Consider the following 25,631-nt stretch of genomic DNA (forward strand, 5'->3'; position numbering starts at 1 on the left):
TTGTTTATATTTTTAAGTAAAGTTAATATTATTACGTTGCAATTGACAACAGGTGCTCCAATTTGAACCAATAATAGACTTTTAGTTTTACTATCACTCAACCTGATTCTGCACTGATAGTTGATGTATCCTTTCTCAGCATCGTTACCATCTAGTAGCATCTAACAATCAACCTAATATATTCCTCTAAACAGGGCATGGAGGGTGAGGTAACTATTGCTACGTCTATTTCTAGAGCTGCCGAAGCAAGAGATCGTCTCCTTTCAAACAGGTTATTTGACTCGATATGTCATTTAGTGCACACACATAAACTGTCTGTTGATTCACTAGTTTATATTACTATTAGTAATTATCATTAAAATTGATTTAAGAATAACAATGCACATTGTACAAGATGTTGGTCACGTAATATAGTGATAAGTCAGTTCTTGGCACAGAAAACTAGCTCATTGAAAAGTTAGTTATTGTGGTTCCCTGTCATTGTACCACTTTGTACTCTTTACAATAAGTAGCAGTGTACACAAAAGAGTAACTGTAAGATGCTCGTCCAGAGCGGTAGAAAATAGACCCCATATTTTTATAAAATTCAGAGAATTCCCTTTGTACAATGTTTGTACAATGTTTGTACGACCGCCCACGTGCAAATTAGGTAAAAAGCAAAAGGTTGCCAAGTAACTATGGTAACGAGGGTTGTTACACGCACGTGCACGTGCAAAGATTGTTAAAACGGCATTTTTATCGGTTTTGTTGATATTACGTTGTGTTTAGTGCGAGCAACATTTTAATCGGCTGTATCTTCGGTTGAGTAGGATATTTTTAGACTCGATTTAAACTTACAAACAAAAAATACTATTAAGCTATAAGCTTCCTCCCTGTGACCACGGGTTTTCTAGTATTTGTATAAAATATTGTTTTTGAGTTATTTAACGAGTGATGGTAAAATTTTGTGATTTTGGCCACAAGCCCAGTACAGCTATACCGTCAAGTCTAGTTTGTCGATTAAACATTAGCTAACTTACACAGTAACTAAAGTAAAAGTTAGTGAGAGTGACTAATAACAGTAAGTAATAAGTAACTATGCTGATCTCTTGTGACAAGTTCTGTGTAGTAATTAAATACACTCTCATTCGTCTACCAATAATCCATCTTCAAGTATTCCAATGAAATACTTGTCCGTCGTGTATTACTCACTAACTCAAACTTTTCGAAGTAAAGCTATGATTGTTATTAATGTTCTATTTGAACACACTACCTGTGAAGCTTTAGGTAAATAGTTCAAGTGAAGACTCCTATTATTATTAATAAAGTAAGATATTATCTAATCTTACAATTATAAACTGTGTATCCCCAGGATAGAAGCAGCGCGGGAATGCGTGGCCTGCTACAAGGACACCGACATGTACGCAGCCATGGCCTACTGTAATATAGGCTTCATGCAGGCTATCATGACGTTTGACAGGGAGAACATTGCTCAGAGTCTGGTGGATATTGACGCTGCAATGCAGGTTATTGAGGGGTGGGGTAATGTTAAATTTTCATATTGTTTTATCTACTGTTGGGTAATAATGTGAATGATCGTGATGTTATTAATATTGTGATTAAATTTTGATGTTACAAATTCATAAATCTGTAATTTTGTATGAACATCGTGATCTAACGTTCGATACCTTCGTTACCCTTCATCTCGTCAACTTTTATAACTTCCAAATTTATGTCTCAAATTGAAAACTCAATAATAAGATAAGTTCCATGCATAGAAATTATCACGTCTATTAGTTAGTAAAGTAATTAGCATCATTCGTTCTGAACGGTGAAGTTAATTCGATTGGTGGTTACAGTGGAATGGAAATTATTATCATTAGTTTGTATAATCATTAGTTCTAGAAAGTTTTAAGTTAATTGAATTGTTAGTTCAAACTACGACTAGACTATCCATTGTTTAAATTGTACGTGGAAATTTAATGTTTTTGTTTTATTTATTGTTTTCATTAAATTACGACACCTACACCTATGGAACAAAAGCAATAAAAAGATAAAAGAGACAATAATATTTGAAAAATTAATTTGATTCGCCTATTAAGTTAGCTAAATTTTGTGCCACAACAAAGTTTTGTCTTCCTCATAGTCCCACAAAAGGTTTACCTTTTCATCACTATAAAAGCACATTTAACTCTCCAACCACATTATTCGACCACATCACTACAACCATGAAGTATATACTTTTAGTTGTGTTCCTGTTCGGCACTGTCGGTTCTAAGTTGTACAGTCAGCTGAGTCTTGGAGCTGCACTCCAGAAACCCGGACAACTTCTGAGTCTCTACACCGTGTACTCTGACGATGAGGGGAAGGAAAAGTCTGCTGATAGGTTGAAACTCTTTACAAGAACAGTGAAAGAAATCGCAAAAGGGAACTCTGATCACCCTTCATGGAAACTAGGCCTCAACAAGTTCGCTGATATGAGTTCTGAGGAGAAACATGGTTTCCTAGGACTAAACTCTTCACTTCTCCACCAGGGAAAGGAACTATCGTTTACTCTGAAATCTGGTAAGAAGCAGAAAGTGAAGGAAGCAGTGGACTGGAGAGAAGAGGGTAAGACGACAGGGGTTAAAGACCAAGGCAGCTGCGGATCCTGCTGGGCTTTTGGAGCTGTTGGACCTCTGGAAACAACATACGCTATTATGACTGGAAAATTAAAGTCTTTTTCAGAGCAGGAATACACGGACTGTGTTTTCCCTTCGGAAGGATGCGATGGTGGATTTTACGAAACCGCATGGGATTACTCAAAGGATAATGGACGTCTAAGTCTGACAACAGACGCCCCCTATACCGGAACAAGCAGCAAGAGGAAATGTAAAGCATATAAAAGGAAACACAACGGTTTGATTGCTGCCAAGTTTCATCACAGGAAATCGTACTACACAATCCCTGCGGGAGAGAAGAATCTTATCACGTATTTAGCTAAATCAGCAGTTGGGATTGCCTTTGAAGTGACAGACATTTTCTTTAACTACGAGAGTGGAATTATTAAAGACACGACATGCAAGTGCGGTAACAAAGGGTGTGGTCAATGGGGGATGGCTAACCACGCTGTAACTGCTGTGGGGTACACGGCCAAGTCCATGATTGTAAAGAACAGTTGGGGTACTTCCTGGGGCGAGAAAGGTTATTTCCGAACTGCCAGAGGTACAGACAAATGCGAGTACTACAGATGGGGAGCAGTTCCCAAGTTGGTTAAGACGAATAAAAAAGACAACGATCCAGCCTACGTTCCTGAAGAAGAGGAGGAAGATTGTGAGACTGAGACAGAGGAGGGATGTCCCTGTGGTACTGTCATGTGTGAGGGTACATGTAAACATGCTCACATGTGTTAACTAGCAGGAGCTCGGGAATGCAAATGTTCATGTTCGATCTGTGTTATTTTTGAAATATTATTAAACAGTCGTTTTCTTTTTTCCCACTTTACTATAAACTAGCAGAAAGTCCGTCCATCAGAAGCTTAACATTGGAGTTACGTGGTAACCGGAACCCGATAAAGTGGTGTCAAGACACTTGCAAATAAAATATATTTATTTATTTGGCGTACTCTTCAGTTCCGGTTACCGGCTGTTTTCTTATGTCATTATTTTCATTGACACGTCAGAAATTAGAGAAAGTAGGCTATCACTTCAAACCTAACCCAAACCTCCGGGACAGACAAGGGTCGACCGAGTCCTCGGCCTCGGCCTCGGTTTTACCGAGGAATGGCGATTTTTCCTCGGCCTCGGCCTCGGCCTCGGTCAGGAGGACAATTCCTCGGTTCGCCTCGGCCTCGGTCAAAAATAGATTCGAAATTCCTCGGCCTCGGCGAAATTTGACGATTTTACCGAGGATTTGACCGAGGATTTTTGTAAGGTTTGTGAGGTTAATGTAAACGAATTTGTAAAATTGAAAATAAAACGACCAATTGACCAGGACACAAAACTAAAAATATCATAGTCTAAGATTCATCGTCTGATGAAATGACAATATCTGAGCACTCTGAATCAGAATAATCTTCTGTGCACAGCTCAGAAGAAGGGGGACAGTCCTCTTTATTTGGGGCTTCAAATTCATTTGGACAGGGGCCGAAGTTGTCCCCAAATGTTCCGATGTTCTTTTTGAGAAACAAGCACCCCTCAAAGTTTGTTGGCTTAAGGCTGAGGCGATTTAACTTCAGGATGTGCCCTGCTGTAGAAAACAATCTCTCTGGTGCTGCTGAGCTCGCCGGCGCAGATAGATATTTCCTTGAACGCTCAGCAAGGTTCGGATAGGGGTGGGCGACAATTGACCCCCCGACAATTGACCCCCCGACAATTGACCCCCGACAATTTACCCCCCGACAATTGACCCACGGCTGACCTTGACCCTGACCCAGGACCCAGGACCCAAGACCCAGGACCCAGGACCCAGGACCCTGACCCTGACCCTGACCCTAACCCTAACCCTGACCCAGGACCCGATCAATTGACCCCAGTGTAATTACATGGGGGTCAATTGTCGGGGGGTCAATTGTCGTACTAAACCCTAGATTTCGCGACAATTGACCCCAGTGTAATTACATAGGGGTCAATTGTCGGGGGGTCAATTGTCGGGGGGTCAATTGTCGGGGGTCAATTGTCGGGGGGTCAATTGTCGCGGTACCTCGGATAGCTCTGCTTATTAGCATGCCCACTCCTGACTCTTGGCGAACTTGCCCCTTCATAATGATTGTAACGTGTGTACACAGTATAGTACACAGTACAATCTGATTAGGTACAGTGCGCTTTTCCTAATAAACAATGCCCTTTTTCCCAACAATTTTTCTGCCAAAATTCCTCGGCCTCGGTCAAAATTTGCACTCCTCGGCCTCGGCCTCGGCCTCGGTCAAAAAAAGAAACCTCGGTTGTCCTCGGCCTCGGTCTTAACTAACTGTATTTTCCTCGGCCTCGGCCTCGGTCGAAAATCCTGCCCTCGGTCGACCCCTGGGGACAGAACATTCTTCTGCTCCTCCTTTTCCACATTCCTCAGCGAGCTGAACGATGAATGATCCGTCTCCAGCGCAGCCTTTACTGAGTTGGAATTTTAAAAATCTAATATTTAGAGCGGTACTAGGGAGTATTTAATTCTTAACAATACAGCAAATTCTATAAATACCCCCAGAATAGATTAAATAACCTCATTACAAATAAGTTACGGTGATTCGTGCGGAGTGATTTAACTAAAGCTGCGTGTCAGAACGTTTAACACAACATAGCATAACTCAAGCTGTGCAAATGATTTGTGCAAATGATTTGACTGTAATTATCAAATTGGAGTATCACAAACAGATCAGGTCTCCGAATAGCTGTAATGTCACGGCTTCACGGCTGACATGACCTCTAGAATCTATAACGTAATTTGATGACCAGGTAATTAGATGAGAGACAGTGATATAAGGACGGGAAGATTTGATTTTCAGTTTTATTTAAAAGCTTGGTCGGTGACACACAGTTCAAACCCTTCAATAGGTCGAGACAAATTCTTATTCCTTGTGTTTGATACGTCCTGTAATTTGGCAGTTCCGTCCGTTAATCTTCGTTAATATTTTGCTTTGCGTCTGGAAAGTTATGAAGCTCGTGATAGTGGTACTAGCTACACTGCTGTGTGGGGGACAATGTGAGGAGGATTGTTCTTCAATCCGAGACTACAATACACAATGTGCCGGCTGGTTTGACCTGGGGTACTGTGAGTCTGACTCACAGTTTCACAAGCAAGCCAGGAAACTGTGTCCTAGCTCCTGCTCCAACTGTGGGTTCCAGTTCACTAAACAAGACGACTGTCCTAATCTAGAAGACACACTACCACAGTGCCACAAGTGGATGCTAGCTGGCAAGTGCTCCTACCTGGGACAGGACTACGACTACACGATGAAGCACTGCCCGTTCTCCTGTAATGGGTGTCAGGTCGCGCTGTACGGTGAGGGGGAGGAATGCGCGCAGCTCTCTGACTACAACACACACTGCAGGAAGTGGGCCGAGAAGGGGCTGTGTGACCGGGCTTCTCACTCTGGGTTCATGGCTAAGAACTGCTCGTACTCCTGTGCTGGGTGCAAGGATGAGATCTGCGCTGTGGCTAGGGATGTGTCCGACTCTTGTGCTAACTACAAGTCTAGAGGTTGGTGTGAGAGGAACCATTTCTACTACAAGGACATTGCCAACGATTGTCAGGCTACCTGCAACAACTGTACTTAGACCAGAGTGGAGTCAGGGACGCGTTTAGTGGAGTCAGGGACGCGTTTAGTGGAGTCAGGGACGCGTTTAGTGGAGTCAAAGACTCGCTAGTGGTTAGTGGAGTCAGGGACTACTTTAGTGGTGTCACGGATACGTTTATGGATTTTAATTTTGAGACTTCTTGACTTAAATGTGAGATATGTGACCAGCTCTTGATTTAATTATGTGTATAATAAATTGAAGGTTCCAATTTAGAATATGTTTTGAGGAGAGCTATTGTAAGAGTTTTACACAATTCTCGTAGTTATGATCTTAATTGGAGCAAGTAATTTTTAAACATTTGTACGGTATCTTGTCATGCCATACATTGAGCGTTTAAAATAGTTTTTATAATTATGTTTTTTATGTTAACATGATATTATGGTTTACTAATTTGGGGAAAAATTGTACGTATTGGATCAAATAATTTTATTAACTTATCGTGTTCATCTTGTCATTCACCTAGAATTCTTAGGATTTTAAGGCTTTGTTAACAAGGTTTGGCCGTTAGAGGGTCCGCAGTAGTCCCATTACCTTAGTATTGCTGTACAACTACTACACAAATTTTAAGGAAGAACTAAAATCTCTTCTAGGGGGAGGCAGCAATCACATACATAATTTATTCGAAGTTCATATTACCTTCTCACAGGTATTTCTTAAGAGTCCTCCATGAAAACTGCATATTATCCGGGCTAATTTATTCGCATAACATTGTCGATAACACTGTGCTGTAGTACACGTTCTGTCTACAATTATACCGGATGCCACGTCGTAGCCTATGGCTACAGGCCACAGGTACATAGCTTCCTATAATACTTCCTGACTCTAAAAACTCCAGATTTTCTAATTTATTTTCCTCTCGCAGGGCCATGCGACTGTTTTCAAGAAATGCTCTCATTTCCTTCTTTGTTTGTGTTACAGTAATGTAACAGTCTCCGCGTCTGAGTTTGAACGATCCTATACGTGGGGGGGGGGGGGGGGGGGATATGGTGCGGATTCTTGCTCTCATCGTGGACCAAAGACTAAATCGATGTTGCCAGCTGCACTTGGTTATATAAGACCTTTTTATAGGTCTTATCAGTCAAGTCTGTCCACAGAAATAAAGAGTATAGAGTCAAATGACAAATGAGTCTGAAATACATACCTTAATATTCAAAAGGTAAAATGTAACAAAAAATCTCTATATAAAGTTATTGAAAAGGTAGGTTTTTGGAGAACACCAATCACCATAACTCCATAAGCGACCTACACCAACAGTAAGAAAAAAAGGTGGATATTTGTTGCTGCTGTAAACTTGTGGTGCCTACCCCTAGCACCGAATCTGCTGAAAGTTCACTAAATATCTAAATGTTAAGCAGTATAGGTACGGTACCTATACCTTAATAAGGTACCTTCTCTTAACGGTACCGTACTTTGAGTTAGGTTTACAGGATACTCATAAATACATGCTAAACGAAGAGGTCTCCTCCTAGTTGTCGGAGTGGCCTGCATCACACATTCACACACATCTTTTCAACGGTGTAACATGTTCCTCCATTCCACTCGTTTTAGAGCTAACTGTTTTACTGCGTCTCTGCTGATGTTATCGATACCTGTAAAGTCCGCCGCTTCCTCGAGTACACAGGCCATCCAGCCTTTGCGGGGTCGTCCTCTCAGTCTCTTTCCATAGTTTGGTTTCCAATCTAGTAAAAAATTGGGAAACCGTGTCTCTGGCATTCTGTCCGTACCACCTTAGTCTAGCCGAACCGATGAAAGTTTCAATAGACTTAATTCCAGCAGGATACTCGTGGCTACTAAATTAATTAGATTGTCTACATTTACAAGACTAAAGTAAATTAAACCTGTTTAGAAAATAATATTAGCGCGATGATACCAGCGATAAATCCAAAGTAGCTTGAATTATAATAGAATTATTGTTTTGCAGGTGATAAATTCGTATCGACACAAAGACAACATGGTGAGTTACCTGATGAGTTACGTGAAAAACAGGGACTTTTCTACTTTCGCCGAGCTGGAGGTTCACGCTGAATTGGTATGTTAATCATCTGCACGTGCGTCGTACAATATGTGCACACTTATAATTTATATGCACGTGCCCTTGTTTTCTGTGTATTAAATGTGAATATGCCTATTGTTTGTGTGCTTCTATAGCGCTATCACTAAGATAGCGAATCTTGAGTTTTAAATGCAGAGTTAATCCTAAGGGTGAAAGTGAAAGTGATTAGCCTTGATCGTAACTAAACGGCAAAATCAATATCTGTACTGACAAGGGCTCGGATCCGAATTCAGTTAACTTATCAAGTTCTTAAAAACTAAGATTCTAAATTATCTTACTCCTCAGACTCCTTGACCTTATCCTGGTCACGTGACCACAATAACTGCTAGTATTAGCTAGTACAGAAATTATACAAAAGAAAAGTAAACTCCTAGATTCCCTATATCTAGAAGTTTACTTTTCTTGAATAACAAATATTAATTGGTAAACAATGTAAAGTTTGTTCCCATATTAAAGTACTTACGGGCATCGTCGACATCCAATACTTCAGATACATGTTCACATTCTGTAGCATCATCCGATCTGTACGCTCCTGTTGCACAGGCTTCACAAGAATTTCCATCTGAGTTTGAGATGTATCCTGCGGAGCAAGGAGTGCATTTCTCTGATCCTTTTGTTCAGTGACGTAGTTGTCAGGGCAATCTGTGCAGATTTCGACTGTGTTATCTCTGTATTTTCCTCTTGCACAGGCTTTACAAGAAATTCCATCTGAGTTTGAGATGTATCCTGCGGGGCAAGGAGTGCATGTCTCTGATCCTTTTTGTCCAGTGAAGGTGTTGTCAGGGCAATCTGTGCAGATCTCGACTTTGTTATCTCTGTATGTTCCCTTGGCACATGTCAACACATTCCGTACGTTCCTCGTTAGAAGCCTCTCCTAAATTACAGAGTGTGCAGACATCACTGATAGTGTTCCTACCACATGCTATACAGACTGTTTGATCCGCTGGTTGATACGTCCCCGCTGGGCAGTGCTCTTTTCTTTCAAATACTGCAATCTCCCACGTCACTAATTTACCTCCGTCGCTTTTCTCTAGCTTCACCGTATCTCCGTTCTTACAGTCCGGGTCATAAGAGACACTAGCAGTGTCTCCTCCTTCAAAAAAGGTTGTTAGCTTCAGATGACTGTCACAGGAGTTCCCTTCACAGGAAGAGCAGTCAGTATGTGAGCAAGTCCAGGTTGCACCAGGTTTACCACCTTGCTGAAACCGCACAACCTTGTCTATACAGTACATCCGGTCAAGTTTTATCTTTAACCATCTAAGACCGCCAGTTTTTAAGGAAGCACTAGACTTAGTATTCAGGTTCTGATCTATGGCGTTTGCAGCAATGTCCGAGGAGGCGTTGGTGCCAGAGTGTTCCGCACTATCTGGTATAACCTCACCAGGCTGTCTTTGTCTCATCTTCGCACAATGAGACAGTGACAGAGAAAATATCAATCGATATATTATTAACATCGTCATTGTATCTGATAAAAGTTAATGTAACTTGTTATTAACTTAGTACTTCGTATTAATTTATGATAATGTTTTAAAAACCGTGGTGTAAAAATGCAGAAATTTCTATGGAGCCGTATTAACAAATGACGCCAATAATAAATCAATATGCCCGCTTAAATGGTAAGCATTAAACCGACCGGTTTGGGTTTAGGTTGCTGGACCGGAAACGACCGAATATCAATCAATTTTCCAGTTTGCCGGACCGGAACTGGGTGCTAAAAATAGGAAATTTAAGGCTGCCGAAAATTGCTGGAAAATTGAAATTAATCCTTATTTGTAGGCTTTTTTTCGATTAAAATACTAAAAGCAAGCAGTGCAGCAGTCAATGGGTGATATGCTGTACGAGGAGAGGTCACTGGTTGTTTTGCTGTCCGGGCAGCAGTACAGTGTCACTGGTTGATAATATGTTGTGCGAGCAGAGGTCACTGATTGATCTGTTGTATGAGCAGATCTAGAAACGAGTTAAAACAAAATACGTTACCTAGCTACGTATTAAAGATGTAGAGGTTTTTCTAATGGCATAATGGCCTTTGCTTTAACCCTTGGTAAAACAGGGACAGATTGTTCTAGAAATAAAACCAAAGATCCAGCTCTCACAAGTTTGTTGCGTCGATGTAACTGAGGACAATGCCCGTAATTTTTCTAATGGCATAATGGCCTTTGTTTTAACCCTTGGTATAAGAGAAGCTAGCAATGGGTTTGCTTGCCACAATAAAGCAGGAACGGGGGGAAGCCAAGGGGTATTTTGGGGTATTATGGGGATACCTTAATGGATTTTGGAAATCCCCCATAATAAAGTCCCCCATAATACCCCAAAATTACCCAAAATTGTTCTAAATATTCATTGTGGGCAACAGTTTATGTTTAATCACAAACCAGTTTCAGTCCATTTTTGGCACTTTTACGACTTTGAAATAAAACTTTGGCCTCTGATTAGAGTAAAAGCCACACTTGGGCATAAAGATGTCCAACATTATCACATTTAGGGGTGTACAGCATAAATTCAAAGTCCTATGACATTAGGACATTAGTTATGAGGCTGCACCTATTTGCGCTCTCGTGATAATAGCAATTACAGCACTTTATAATGTTGCGACTTCAGCACTTAAAATCAAAATAACTCGGTTTCTGATTGGAGTTAAGAGCTTAAATTGGGCAGTGAAATGATCATACTGAGTGGGGTAAAGCCTAGTTACAACATCATCAGGCATCAGGCTGTCGAGTTAATAGACCAAAAGCTTGCAAATAGACCAAAAGCTTGCAAATCTTACCATCTAGAAAAGCAGTTTTTGTCAAAGCAGCAGCTCCAAGTTGACGTTTTCAATAATGCAACGCGAGTAATCTCACTACTAGGGTAGGCGAAGCTATGACATTATTATGCTAATCCCCTTGGGCTCTTAGAAAGATAGACTAAACTTAAAGCTTAAAAGAGGGCAGTCAGGAATCTTCCTTGCCTTCAAACCTTTTGTGTCACACATTTCCTGGCCTCAAGAGTTCTTGGATTAGTCTAGAACACCAGATGATTTTGACAATTTGGAGACTCGTATACGGTTCTTACAACCACGCTGAATATTTAACGCTCATTTTAGTGGATCTATCTGGCGTCCTGGTGGATTTAATCGATCGCATTTACCTTTAAAACTATTGTATCAAAGCGGAGTGGTACATACACTATACACGCTCACAGGCTACCACGTCTTGTGTAAACCAGGATTTGGTTTAGGATCGGTCACTCAAAACAACGAAAGATGGAATGACTGCAAGGTTTCCACAACGTGGCCTGGAGAAAATCTGCACGTTAATGTCGTTGCTGGTATAGTGATGGAGAATCTCCCACGTATGAAGTAGAATTAAACTGCTCCCTGCGACGCTGTAGAGACATCAGAGATATCCGTAGAAGAAGGTCCCAATAATTAATATCACGCATTCCAGTAATCCTTGCGTTGAAAGCTTTCTGTACGCTTTTAAGCTCCTGGATGTCACATATCCTGGAGGGGTGCCATAGCGGGCAACAGTATTCCAGTAGACTACGAACCATCGACTTGTAAAGCGTGAACATTATGACTGGTGATTTGGTCTGGAAAATACCCCTTGTCTTCCCCCAGGAACCCTCTGCTTGCAATTCTCATGAATAAAGCATTGTTTTGTCATTGGTCTGGGTACCTGCTTTGACTCCTTTCTTTGTCTTACAAAAAATCTCACACAAACGGGTCTATTTTAACATTCGCTGACATATTACAAGCTACCATGACTGTGTTCATGTCATATCCCAAATTTCAACTAATTTTTACATCCAATTATCAACCAATTTTCAACCGAATAAAAGTCAGAATTTCTATGGAGCAAGTTTCTTATGGAGAAATTTAACATACATATTATATGAAAATGGTTATTTTGAATTTTGAAAATATTTCGAAATTTGAAAATATTTTAAATTTTGATGATATTTATTTCGTGACATTTCATTGGTCGATTGAAAATCGTATCTGACTTGGTTATTGGGAGGTGCATACGAGACCCCGATATCACGATTCGAGATTTTGTTCGATTCGTTGTGCAAAAACTGAACAGTTAGAACGAAATATAACATAAAATTGTTTTCAGAACCTATTTAGACGAAAAATATGCATTTCAGGATTTTAGATTAACATTTTATAAAGAAATTTCCGGTTGAATATCCGGCCATATTCTTGGAAACCGGAACTGGATATTTGTTAACTTCAAAGCAATCCAAGGAAACAGGATCAGGACCGCATAGTAAGTTAACATCATAAGAAGGCCTCTAGAGAAAGAGAGAAAGTGAGAGACAGAAAGAGACAGAAAAGCAGAAAGAGACAGAAAGAGACAGAAAGAGACGGAAAGAGACAGACAGAGACAGAAAGAGACAGAAAGAGACAGAAAGAGACAGAAAGAGACAGACAGAGACAGAAAGAGAGTGACCTATGGGAGAGCAACACTCACTCGTCGTGATATTTTTACCGTTTCCTAGTAGTATTGTTTATATCATTGTTTTATGACTTCAGATTATGTGATTAAGGGAAGTAGCGGGGGAGTATTTTTTCGTGTTTCTCGACAGTATTATTATATAATATGATATATTACCTTAAATTTACGACACCGATCGCGATGGCTAAGTTTTGTTAAAGCAAATAATAATTAACTCATTATTGAAGTTGAGGGTACTGTTCAGTTCATCATATTGTGATGTAAAAGAATGTAAAGGAATGTAAAGGAATGTAAAGGAATGTACTGTGACTGTGTTATGAGTTACTGAAGATGAATGAAATGAAGTGACACTGATACCATGAACTAGCAGTATTTATGGTATAATTACTGCACGGACGTATCTGTATCAGATAGGCCCTCTCAAATAGATAGCTATGAGTGAGCATAGTTCACATTCTTGTACTAGACCCAAAACCCAGTTGAGGGCTTTACAATCACTCGTACAATGAAATAGGTACGAATCAGCAGTGTCTGTCAATAAAAAGTTCCGTGATAGCGAGTGAAGGGTTTCACAAGCACTTGTAGCTCACATGACACATGACCAGAGTTAAACATCACCTTATACACGACTCACGAGTCACGTGCCTATGCTATAGAAGTTTTGTGATCAATTAGCTTGCATCAGTGAAAACAACGGAATGTTTTCAACTTGTTTTGATGAAATGACGTCAGACGTTGTACGAGTTTTAACATCGTTTCAATACACATGAATTCTTAGCACTATAATGTTACTCACTATTGTCTATCAATTTGACAGCGGGTATAACGGTCATATCCCGGACGAATCTTTGTTAGGATCGAGTTCCTGAGTTCCTGAAAACGAGACATCACTCCAGAACTGACTGTCAGGATCCAACAAATACAAATTTTACCCAAATCAGCAGTTACAAAGACAACGGCAATAATTCAGAGACCCTCAAGCGAAAATATTTGGGGTTTGTGCTCCATATCACAACCGTTTTTTCTCTTCGTCGTTATGCACCACTCTACCCACGCGTACACAGAAAAGCTTCACTCATTTTTTGTCACTTACCATTTTACTCGTCTCTATGATATAGTATGTACTAAATCTGATGTACGCATCAAAAGCCGTGTGTTTACCAGAGTATCTTAACTAGATACAGAATTATGCAGAATAATCACATGTGTCATCTCAGAACATACACACTATGCTAGTGTACTTACTTACTGCTACTACTTGTGTCATTAGTTAAGACATTTTACTTCAATATCCCTATAGCTGTGCTTATAAAGACTACTAGAGCTTATTGGCATGGAAAACGCGGTGGCTTCAAACATGTCCATGTTCTTTGGTGGGGTTTCACTTCTGGTATTGGCTTCATTCCCGTTCCTTTTCCTTATTCTTTATACTTATTGTTTTATATAGTTTAATGAGATGTTGATTAGACTTCATTTAAGTTAACAAGTCTTTATATGTAACAAAATCCCAAGTTCACTGTTTACTGTACATTATATAAAGAAGAGTTTGTGTGTAGGTAATATACACTGTGTGTAAAGAGTAGGTGGTTGGTTAGGTATTTACTGACTGTCTACTTTTATTGGGTACACAATGAGACATGTAACGCACTAAGTTAGTAACTAATTCATTTAATCATGTCTGTTACGTAGACATGTTGTGTTGATTTCTCTTGGATATTCAAACTCCGATTTGAGCTTAATTGACTTATTCAATAATATAACTAGATAGTAGATAGTCATAGAGAAAGATTAGATAGCATTCAGAGCTAAATTCACTTACAAATTTAGCACTGAGTCGATGAATTGATTGTAATATTTTACTGACAACTGAAAAGAGATAGAAGTGTGCAATTTTCATTTCTTAACAAGCACAATTTCGTTTAAACAAGCACTCAATATGAATCTCCCCCAGTTGTACGCAGAGACACTGTTAGTGCGTGCAATTCTAACATTCGCCGAGGATCAAGATAGTTTAGTGAGCTTTGTTAAGGGGGCTTTCAAGATAAAAACAGCTCACAGGTAATGAAATTTGAAATATTTTTGATATATAACTTAGTGATGCTTCTACAATCTACAAATTCAAAAGTCGTAAAGTCATATTATAGGTCTGTTTTAACAGTTTTGTACTAACTGTTTTTGGATGGAATTTTCAACATAGAAAGAATATCTTACATTGCCCTTGTAGTTGTAACATTTTATTTCAGTTTGTACAAGGAAATGTATACGTGCTTATCAGATAGAGCAACAGCTATACCTGCAGATAATATCTTACACAAAAATGAGATTATCGGCGGAATCAACATGGGATGGGGTGCATTTATACTGGGATTATCACTTTTACCACCTAAAATTCTGCGACTGTTAGAGTTCTGTGGACTTCAAGGGGACAAAATGCTGGGTCACAATTTGGTCGTTGAGGCAGAAAAGATGGATGTGTTACGTTCATTTGTGGCTGCTGCTGGATTATTAGTTAGTGTTCTTCTGTAGTTGGATCTGTTGGCGGAAATACATGTTCCAGTTAAATTAATTGGTACTATTTATATTTTCCCGGAAGACAATTTATTCACTAAATGTGTAAATCGGTCGAGCGCGTACTCCAAACGATTTTTTTGCGTTCTCGATTCATAAACTACGCGCACGCCACGTGATTTTGAACGCGCGCACCATCATTAACATCAGCTTATGCATGCAGTGTATTGCGATAATTCTACACTGAGGGATAATTAAAGACAGTGCAAGTCTCCAGGGATTACTTATCAGCGAGGTTGTACTGAATAAATGTCAAAGACTTATTCATCTATTATACATACTTACAACAATTTAAATAGAAGCATAAGACACCCAAATGGTCGTCTTCACTAAATGTATTTTAATTTCAGAATTATCAGACGATAGTGTTACAATTTATAAAACGCGAGGAGTACGACAGTAACGTAGTTGATACGATATTATCTAAATATCTTGCACGATACCCTGGAAGCGTAACGTTTGGCTTCTATGATGGTAAGCTGTAAAACGTCTTAAATTGTAATTCAATTGCAATATATCATGTTGCACTAGATTAAACGATCTTTTTTAAACGGTCTGGTCTCAAATTAGCACTAATCACAACTAGGTTGCTTTCTAACTTCTACAAGGTTATAATCTTTTAAAAACTGAATGTCTTAGGAAGAAGGGAAGTAATAAGTGGGGAGCTGGAGAAAGCTCTGGAAAAGTACGAGCTTTGTGAACAAAGCCCTATTGACTGGATACAAGTTTACCACTTGTGTTACTGGGAGAAGATGTGGTGTCATGCAATGCTGCTTCAGTGGGACCAAGCCGCTCATTTCGCTAATGTTAGTTATAATTGACTAATTGAAATAAAAAAGTTGTAATTTAATAATTATTTGAAAATTGGATAAATCAATTTTTATAATCCAAACTCTAGCTCAAGCTCGTAAAATTGCATTATTACTAGAATAATATAATATTCTTACAATTGCTGTTAATAAATCTAACATCTTTCCCAGAGATTATACAAAGAAAGCAAATGGTCCCGGACACTATTTGGATATCAGTACGTAGCTTTTAAATTCATGTCAGACTCAGAATCTGCAGACCTTGAAGATATAGCTAAACTCGTCCCTAAATATCAGCTTAAAATTGGTAAGATACATTTGTCTGTTCCTCCATCTTATGACTATAATACTCTTTAGTTCCGTGATAACCAATTAAAAGAAGCTTGCCAGGTTGCCACTTCGCAAGAAACCTTTGGGCGAATAAAAACAACAAAGTATTTATTAAAACAAACATCTTTCCTCTCCCAGGTGGTAAGCACCTGCACATAGAGAAGTTTGCCATACGTAAAGCCCGTAGTTTCCTAAGAAATGACAAGTTTCTGTGTTTACCGGGGCTGGAGCTGCTTTATATCTGGAGGTTTATACCTCTGATGAGTAAGGAGAGCCAGCAGAAACTTGTTAAGATGATAGGTACGTGGGGCGGGGGGGAATGTTGTGAACTTGTTTTTGTGATTAAAGGAACTGGTGTTTTTTTTCGTTCTTCAAGTTTTAGATCATATGGGTTTGACCTTGATAATTTATATTTTTAAGTCCGATTCGTTGGGAATGTCTTCTAACATAACTGTTGAAGAACTGTTTTAGCAGAGGAAGTAAGTTAACCCCTCTGTAACCCTTAATTCCACCTCTCAGAAGCCTGTCTGGAGGATATAGCTAACATAGTACCGTACCACACGCAACATCCTCTAGACGACTGGTTCCTGTGTAACCTCCTCTTAGCTGTACTTACTGCAGAGTTGGGAGATCACGAACACGCCCTCAGTTTGTTGAGGACTGCTCTACAGTCAGAGGATAATATTCAGGTACAGTCAGATCTCTATAAACCGTGCCTTGCTATACCGGATACTTCGATATACCGGGCCTCTTCTTCCCCCCAAACGTATAGTTCATACTTCATTAGCTCGTTTTGTGCAAGAAATGTGATTAATGTATATGTTTTATTGAGACTTATATGGTTACAACATTTAATTAAGTGGAGCAGTTTGGTTTACAAAACACGTTCCTGGCTTTTATTAGTTACCAACCTCAACCCTCTCCTACGTGTGACATGTCCCCTTTTCTGCTAATTGTCACAAACGCTGCTAATTGTCACCAACGCAATATAAGCGACAAGAGCTTCAACTATTAGTAGCTAAGTGGTTGGTTTTTATACTCTGCTAGTTCTCCTTGGAACCGGAAAATCGAAAACTACATGTTTTGTTCTCCGTCCATGAATAAGTAACATGTAAATACAATAAATAATATAACTGATAACTAAATAATAACTAATTGGATTTTCTGGCTGAGGGATTCAGTGAAATAAATTATAAATTAGCCTGACTATACGCATATTAGAGATTAAGAATATTAGTCACAATTGATCAATAAATCATTAAATTGAATAATTGATTAGTTATTCAAATTAACTCACAATCAACTGAGGTGGGGTGGAGGGTGTACCGAGCACGTGGTCTGGACATTCCCCTGTAAACATACTCAGTTAATCCCCATCTCCTTACAGACCTACTTCGTTATTTTGGGCTGCTTTATTCAAGTGATTGTACTATTAGAAATTAGAATCGTTTCAAGAATACCACTAAAAAATTAGATAAGAAGAAAATTATGATTAAATTAATTAAGCTATATAATTAAAGTATAATCTCAATAAATAAATGACAATAAAACAAGTGAACTGCAGATTTACTTACTATCATAACAGGCTCCTAGAAGTTTACACTTCTGCTCCCTACAGTAAGGACTGTCTTCACACTTACAATCCTCGTACCTGAGGTGTAGTTACTATATTAATACAGAGAACGTAGACTTACACAAAGAACTTTTATTTTATTTATTTTTAAAACTATTTGAAACATCTTATCCCATGAGATAAAACGGTTTAATGAGTAATTCTATTAATACCAAAGATTTCAAACTTTTAAGCTGCCATTTGCGCATATTAACTTTAACTATGGGTGTATTACCCTAAAAGAAGCACAATGCCTTATAATTGTCTAAGAGTAAGACTGACCCAGCCATGGCAGGGTGCTGCAACAGCAGCTGAGCAACTCGTTTACACGTGTCACTGCACATTCCAGGGTCTATTATCTCTTCCCGACACGCCACATTGTACAGCTCGTTTTGGAGCGGTTCACATGTCTCGTCGTATTTGCAGATGTATGTAACCTCGTCACATAGTAGGGGCCCTGGGTGGGTGGAATTTAGAGGGGGGGGGGGGGGGGGGGGGGGGGGCCTGGGTGGGTGGAATTTAGAGGGGGGAGGGGACTCTTCTCAGATAATCTTGTCTGACGCCAAAATCGTGAGGAATTCTAATGGATCGCTTATTCTCTTATTGGTTACCTGTTGCTTCAGTTGATGCTTCAATGTCGATGGGAGCTCTAGTTGTTATTTTCTCTTCATACTCATAGTCCTCGGAATCGTTTGGGTGCTTGGTTTTAAACAACGCTTGTGGAGCCTCCGTCAAGTATATGTCGTGATCACAGTCACCTGAAAACAAATTTCAAATTGCATTTGGGAAATTTAATGGCCGCGATAGAACCCGTCAATTCTCAATAATGACATTTACCTGTATGTATGTAATTAGTATTTTACTTATATGAGAAAGAGGTAAATAAGCTGGTGACTGGAGAGGTAACTGGAGAGGTAACTAGGAGTAATTTAAAGAAGTAACTAACCGCCTAAACACGTAGCAAGGAATTTGCATTTCTGTCGTTGACAGTAGTTGTTATCCCGGCATTCACATGTGAAATAGCTGAAATAATACTGTCAGCAGTTTTAACAACATGTACGTGGGCGTATGTAAAAACATGCAAATTATGTAAAATACGTAAAATATGCAAAGTATGTAAAATACGTAAAGTAAGATGTGTAAAATATGCAAGTATTTACCTCTCCATCATAGGATCCAACATGAGGGTGTGCACCTTGGTGCTACACTCGACACTACACATGCTCACATTATACAGCTCGTCTTGGCACGAATACATGGTCTTCACGTAGTGTTCAAAACACTCCCCCTCATTCTGACAGTTCAGCAATACGTCATCACAGTACACTGCAAATAATACGTCATCACAGTACACTGCAAAGAATACGTCATCACAGTACAGTGTACACTGGAAAGAATTTGCCCATTAATGGCAATGGGCAAGTTTCCATAAACGATATTTTATGATCGTCGCCGATAATCGCTTATTGAGCGCTTTTTCGGCGCTTTTTAAAAAAAAAATGAGATATCAATAGCCTAAGTAGATGCTATCTGTGAGTGTTTGTCTCTTATTTGCTTGCAGAAACTTGAGCAAGCTTGTTTGTGTGGTTGGTCCTAAAGTGAGTTACTAAGGTCCATTTTCTTGCGGCTGCAAACCCACATTGATCACACTTGTAGGGACGCTCTCCAGAGTGTGTCCTCAAGTGGTCACTCATGTTACTTTTTTTTGCTGTTGCATAATCACATTTATCACACTTGTGAAGACGTCGAACTCTTGTGTGTGTCCACCGGTGACGATGTAAGTCCGACAGCTGCTTTGCTGTAAAATCACACTTATCACACTTGTACGGACAATTCCCGTTGTGTGATATCATGAATGGTATTTCTGCTGCTGCATACTCTGTGCGCGGACAAGGACTATTGTCTTTGTGAATGTGTTGGCTCCTCAAGTGAGATACTAAGGTCCATTTTCTTGCGGCTGCAAACCCACATTCAGCACACTTATATGGGCGTTCTCCAGTGTGGGTTCTAACGTGCCTACCGAGATTTTGTTTTGAAACTGAAGAGTAATTACAATACTCGCAATTATAAACTGGTTTCCCATCGTGACACGGTCTTGCGTAAGTGTGAGTTAGTTCGTGTCTTCTCATAGTTGATCGGAACAGTGCTCCGTAATCGCACTTGCTGCATACATAACTCCGTTTGTTTGTCACTTTAGATCCTCCTTCAGTATCATCGCAAGACATGACTAGTTATCAAACCTTCGCTGGGCTGCCAATATCTTATTATGACAAATTGTGTAATAAGATCTTAGAATTTAATATTTTTTTACGGTATTTTTATCAAGATTGACTTTCAACTTTTCAACCTATTTTGGATGCAATGACTTAGAACAACCACTACGAAAAACCACTAAATACAAGCTTGATGTTACCAAATGAATTAGTATCAAACATCAACTAAAATAATCCAAGAAACTCGCGAGTCAATCCGTACGAGCGGAGTGAATAATGTGGATATTTATCATAATTAAGATATCTAATTATCTAGTCAATCCATGGCCGTTCATTAAATTTCTTGGTCCTTTTTTACTTCCTATTCGAATATTTCGAGCGTATAGTAATGATCACAGTCATCATGTTTAGAATAGATTTGCAAGCTGGGTTAATCACGAAGTGATTGATATTTGAATTCAGGTTGTACTATTATAACGAAACAGGGACAAAAGGAAATCGCGGCATGAACGGAATCGCGATTTTTCCCATTATTTGCGACAAATTTTATGTATAGTTTAATATACCGCGAAATGTAATTCGCGGTATCGCGATTTTTGGCCAAAATAATCGCTAAATCCTTTTGTCCCTTTAACGAAATGGTTACCGTGATATTACGACGATAACAATGATTATAAAGATCACAATATATAAGTGGCTCGAGACAGAGCTAACGGCACCGTCGGAGCAAAATAAATACGTCAATGGCAGATAAATATTGAACAAGGGTGAAGGTAAATCAAACAATAGACTTTACATGTGTTTACACGTGAAACACATGTAAACACATGTAAACACATCTGTAAATACCTGGTTCCTCAATAACAGCTTGTCCAGTGGTTGTTGCTGTAAAGGTAACTATCACTAGAAGCACCGTCCAGATCATATCTCAAACAATCCTGCAGTTGGACCTTCAGAACAAACAAATATTTTGATTTCGATGCAGTAAATAGACAAATCTTAACGGTCACCAAAATTCCTTATTAAGTCCAAAACATGTGTCTTGAATACATGGTCTGTACTATGTAGGTAGGTTAAATGTATAAATAACGGTAGAAAGGGATTTTAATTTACTGATCCTAGAATGTGAAAGAAAAAGCATATCTAGTTCAATCAAATGCAATGATAATTCAAGTTTCCATTTAATTTTTGTTATTGTCAAACCATAATTTCACCTCACATATTTTAATTTCAATTCATTTATCATTATATTTATTACTAGAAATCCGCTAGTCGAAAGCTTTGTTCGAGGAAATTAAAAAAATCATTTATGAAGAAATTTGAACTGTTTCACATTCTTCACCACACATTTATTTTATCACAATTTTGTTTCACACTTTAAATAATCATATCGGGGCCATGTAATTGCGGGCACGTTTTACTGTGCAGTACCGTGTTTGGTCTCCCGTCAGATTTTACAGACGGGGGCAATAATTTATTCGAGTTTATTTCATACGTTGTAATTGCTGTACTCTGTAAAGTTTGAAAAGTATTTAATAAAAAACCAATCTCTAATCATCTAGCTCTAAGCTCTGTACTGTAGAAAGTATGGATTTTATTTGACAATGACGATAAAGTTGTAAGTAGTATTCCCTAAACGATACTTTCTACCGCATCAAAAAATATCGATCACAATCAAAGTTATGAATAGTGATATCGTAAGCATAATTGTGAGCTAGTTATGACGTATGACGTATCAATATAAAGCATGGCAACGCGCGTTGCTAATCTGTTCTTGCTCGCGCACGTGCAATCTCTTGATGTTGCTAAGCAACGACGCAGGTAACCTTTGAAAAATTACGCCATTATTCTAACGTTTATTTTACCGCACTTCCGACGTTAATTATAGCAAATCTAAAGCCTTAATCAAAATTCTAAGAATCTCCTATTTTTTACAACCCTGCTAAAAATTGCGAGGTTTCAACTCCATTTGCGAGCTGAAATTGGCCTCACCAGAAGGTCGATGTCCCCGTTGCCGGGGGATTTAGTTTCAAATATAGTATAGATAATATTAATAAGCAATGAATAGATTATAACAAATCTGCGTAAAAAATATGTAGACTGCAACAATTCTATGCTGAATTAGGAAACATTAAGTTAAACTTATCAATCTGAATATTATTTAAAATAACAACAGATGTTAAACAGTATTATTCTGACAGAGATCTGCTTAGTAATCCCCGGGGTACCTGGAGATACTGATAACTGTATCTAATTTTATACGATTTAAAACATCACAAGCTCCAAAGCCTTAACCCGATATAATGGCTTAACAAGCAAACCTGCAACTTTCTCCCGGATAAAAATAAAATAATCCGTTATCTGATAATTAAAGCAGATATGCAGATTGTTAATTGGATGCAGATAAAATGCAAATTTGTATGACTGATGACAGACATACATTGTGACTTTTTATATCCTGCTCCTGAACCAAATTACCCTTCCCATTTAACGTTAGTAAGATATGTTTGTAAATTATCAGCCACCTTCGTTCTTAACTCTATCAGTTAGTTCTTTAATTGTTATGGAAAGTTAATAACAGTGAGATAACAGCTAGATTAAAGGAGATATTTTTAGACGTGATATCACGACTGGTGGCAGTAATTTTAGTAATATTAGTAATGTAAGTAATATTAGTAATGTAAGTAACATTAATAATATTACTATCAATATAACTGATAATTAATAATGATAATGATGATTAATGATAAATCCCAGTAAATCTGTGTGTGTGGGAAATTTCCGAGCGGAATCAAGAAAACGGTAAGAGTTTCGGGACTGTTTTTTCGGTATAGTGCCGACAAACTCTGACGAAGCCAATAAGCATTTTTTTAAATCGGCCGGTGGTAAGTGGTTTAATTGATGGTTTTGTACTACAACTGTGACATAAAATGGCTCACTTTTTCTCCCTCCTCGCTCTCTCTCCCATTTCTGCATATTATGTAGCGTCGGTACGTGAATCATAATTAGGTTAGCCGCAAGGTTCACTGTAATGCAATGTAATACTATAAGTATAAGCTTATCTAGGGGGAAGGCACTCATTGCGGTCTGTTTGAACTGTAGAGAGAGTTCATTCTTTCATACGAAAATGTTATGCGTGTTTTCAAATATAATAGGCGGGTCTAAACTTTTGCATTTCAACTGCGATAGTGAAGTCCCGGCCGTAGTCATGGGTTGCACTAGTATTACTAATAAAGGTAATTTTACTAGTATTATTAATTTAACCATATCTCCTCCAATCTTAGTAATAGTAATTTGTCCATGACAAAGGCGTTTAAATAGTTTAAACGTCGACAACTATTTTTGTTTTAAACACTGCGTGGAGACTCTCACTTTGTCCCCAACTATCAAATTAAATAATAAAAATTAAAAATATAAGTAATATTATTATTAAGTTACATCTCTCCCTTCTTATCTTGGTTGTCATATTTAAGAATAATTAATCAGTTGCCGGCGCTTTGCTTTATGTATGCAGAAGTTGAAACACCCCCTTCAAACTAAAATATTTGTTGTTTTGCAGAATGCGAATTATCCGATAATAATGTGACTATCCCTGGTGCAATATGTGCGTGATGCAACCTGTCTTTGCAACCTGTAAATGTAATTAACAAGTTTACAGAATGCAGAAACTATGGTTATCGTTCAGTTTATATGCTAATAATATCCATTGTGTTAATTAAGTGAAAATTAGTAAATTGAAAGATAGATTAATAGTTTTTTTTCATGACAGGTAGATCATTTCTACATACCGTACGCACATTTTGAGTTGGGAGTTCTGTACGCGAGAAAGGGCGAAAACATCCAAGCAAGGGCTCATCTGAGGTAACGAATTTTATTAGTTACATCTATTCTTGCAGCTAATTAGACACCTCAACTTACGTATTTTCAACAAGCAGAGCATTATTATTCTTTAGATTAAAATAGCTTGTGTCCGGGAGCCCGTATTTAAAATAACAAGATATTTCAAAATATGTATACAGGCGCCTGGAACAATTTGAATTTCGACCAGTATTGTTGCGCCCTCAGATTTGATGGCGTCAGTCACCGAATGTACAGATACCACCATAATTAGTGTTACTTTCACTTTCACTTTCACTTTCACTTTTAGGTACGCGAAGGAGTTTAGCAACAAGGTGAAGAGTTACTCGTTAGAGAACCGACTCCTTTTCAGAATACATTCTACCCTCTCGGAGGTACCTGAACATTGACACTCTGTCCAAGATCACGTGATTAGCGATGATTAGTGACGATTAGTGACGATCGATGAGAAATGTTCAAGAGAAAGTCGTTAAAGGTAGTGGTTGTAATTATAAAGATAAGAGACTTGTCCATTCTTACAGACTTTAGATACTGATGATGAACTAAAATGTTCGTTTAAAAATTTGTGTGGGGATTATAATATTTGTAGCAACACTTCACTGAACTCATTATTTATGACCGTGTATAAAAATTGCTGGATTTTAGGACCAACTTTCGTGGAGGTGGATCCAAATTTGTATAAATAATATTCAAATTATGATATTGGACTTTTGCAGTTACTGATGTTCTATTTACTGATGTTCCGTCGATTAATCTTTTAGATGACACGGCATTACGGCAATGATTATGCTAAAACTTTGGTTTTGAAACTTTATGACTTGTTGTTAAAATGTTGACTTACATTTTGAGGTAATTGAGGCCTATTCCTAATTTGTTGCTGTTCATGATTATATTAGTATTACCTGGCACGCCAATCCCAATGCGCGGCGCTCTTTTCGAGCATCTCGCTATAAGTATACGTGAGACTGAGAGGAGCGAGCAATGCCAATAGAGTTAGACCTGGAGAGTTATGGGCATTGGGCAAACAACTATTTTGGTCACGTGACAGGCTAGTAAAACACGAATTTGATTGTTTAGGGGTCGGGTTAGGGATAGCTTCGGGGTTGGGATTAGGGTTTATGTAAAACCGTATTGTTCGGCTGCAATTGCAAAACCATAAAAACCAAAGTCACGTGATAATTTTTGGGCGAGCGCCGAGCGATTTAGTAAGAGCCCCTCATTGTATAATTATATGCGGCGAAGTTGTTAATTTCAACCATGGTGAATTTTATAAATAAAAATTTAGGCATATATCCCGGGAAAATTGGTTAACATAAGTGATAAGGAGCAAATTATTATCATTGTTCCTGAACTGATATGATTGCAACAGAGCGATAAATAATAAGATTTAAAAATTTTTTGACAATTTTCCAAACAGTGATGCAGATGAAGTGTTATTAACCAATCAGTAATTCGGTTACCTTATAGTAGAGGCTCTTACGGGCATTGTCTGCTCGAT

The 25,631-nt window shown here is 38.5% G+C and overlaps 3 protein-coding genes across 3 annotated transcripts; all 3 read left to right on the forward strand.

Moving 5' to 3' along the window:
* The first annotated feature begins 198 nt into the window (after positions 1-198).
* On the forward strand, positions 199-25,003 carry LOC134820476 (tetratricopeptide repeat protein 39B-like). The gene is made up of 12 exons (XM_063830861.1): positions 199-271; positions 1,352-1,505; positions 8,170-8,277; positions 14,695-14,801; positions 14,987-15,251; positions 15,662-15,785; positions 15,951-16,117; positions 16,292-16,427; positions 16,589-16,750; positions 16,970-17,139; positions 24,045-24,136; positions 24,423-25,003. The coding sequence occupies exons 2-12, from the start codon at positions 1,398-1,400 to the stop codon at positions 24,520-24,522; spliced, it is 1,539 nt and encodes a 512-aa protein (XP_063686931.1). The 5' UTR covers positions 199-271; positions 1,352-1,397; the 3' UTR covers positions 24,523-25,003.
* Positions 2,189-3,426, forward strand: LOC134820478 (uncharacterized). The gene has a single exon (XM_063830863.1). The coding sequence runs from the start codon at positions 2,208-2,210 to the stop codon at positions 3,369-3,371; it is 1,164 nt and encodes a 387-aa protein (XP_063686933.1). The 5' UTR covers positions 2,189-2,207; the 3' UTR covers positions 3,372-3,426.
* Positions 5,453-6,681, forward strand: LOC134820477 (nematocyst expressed protein 8-like). Its single transcript, XM_063830862.1, has 2 exons — positions 5,453-6,275; positions 6,318-6,681. The coding sequence occupies exon 1, from the start codon at positions 5,604-5,606 to the stop codon at positions 6,225-6,227; it is 624 nt and encodes a 207-aa protein (XP_063686932.1). The 5' UTR covers positions 5,453-5,603; the 3' UTR covers positions 6,228-6,275; positions 6,318-6,681.
* Positions 25,004-25,631: the final 628 nt, after the last annotated feature.

The sequence above is a fragment of the Bolinopsis microptera genome, chromosome 9 (assembly GCF_026151205.1).
Source record: "Bolinopsis microptera isolate Bmic1 chromosome 9, MBARI_Bmic_1.0, whole genome shotgun sequence".
Lineage (NCBI taxonomy): Eukaryota > Metazoa > Ctenophora > Tentaculata > Lobata > Bolinopsidae > Bolinopsis > Bolinopsis microptera.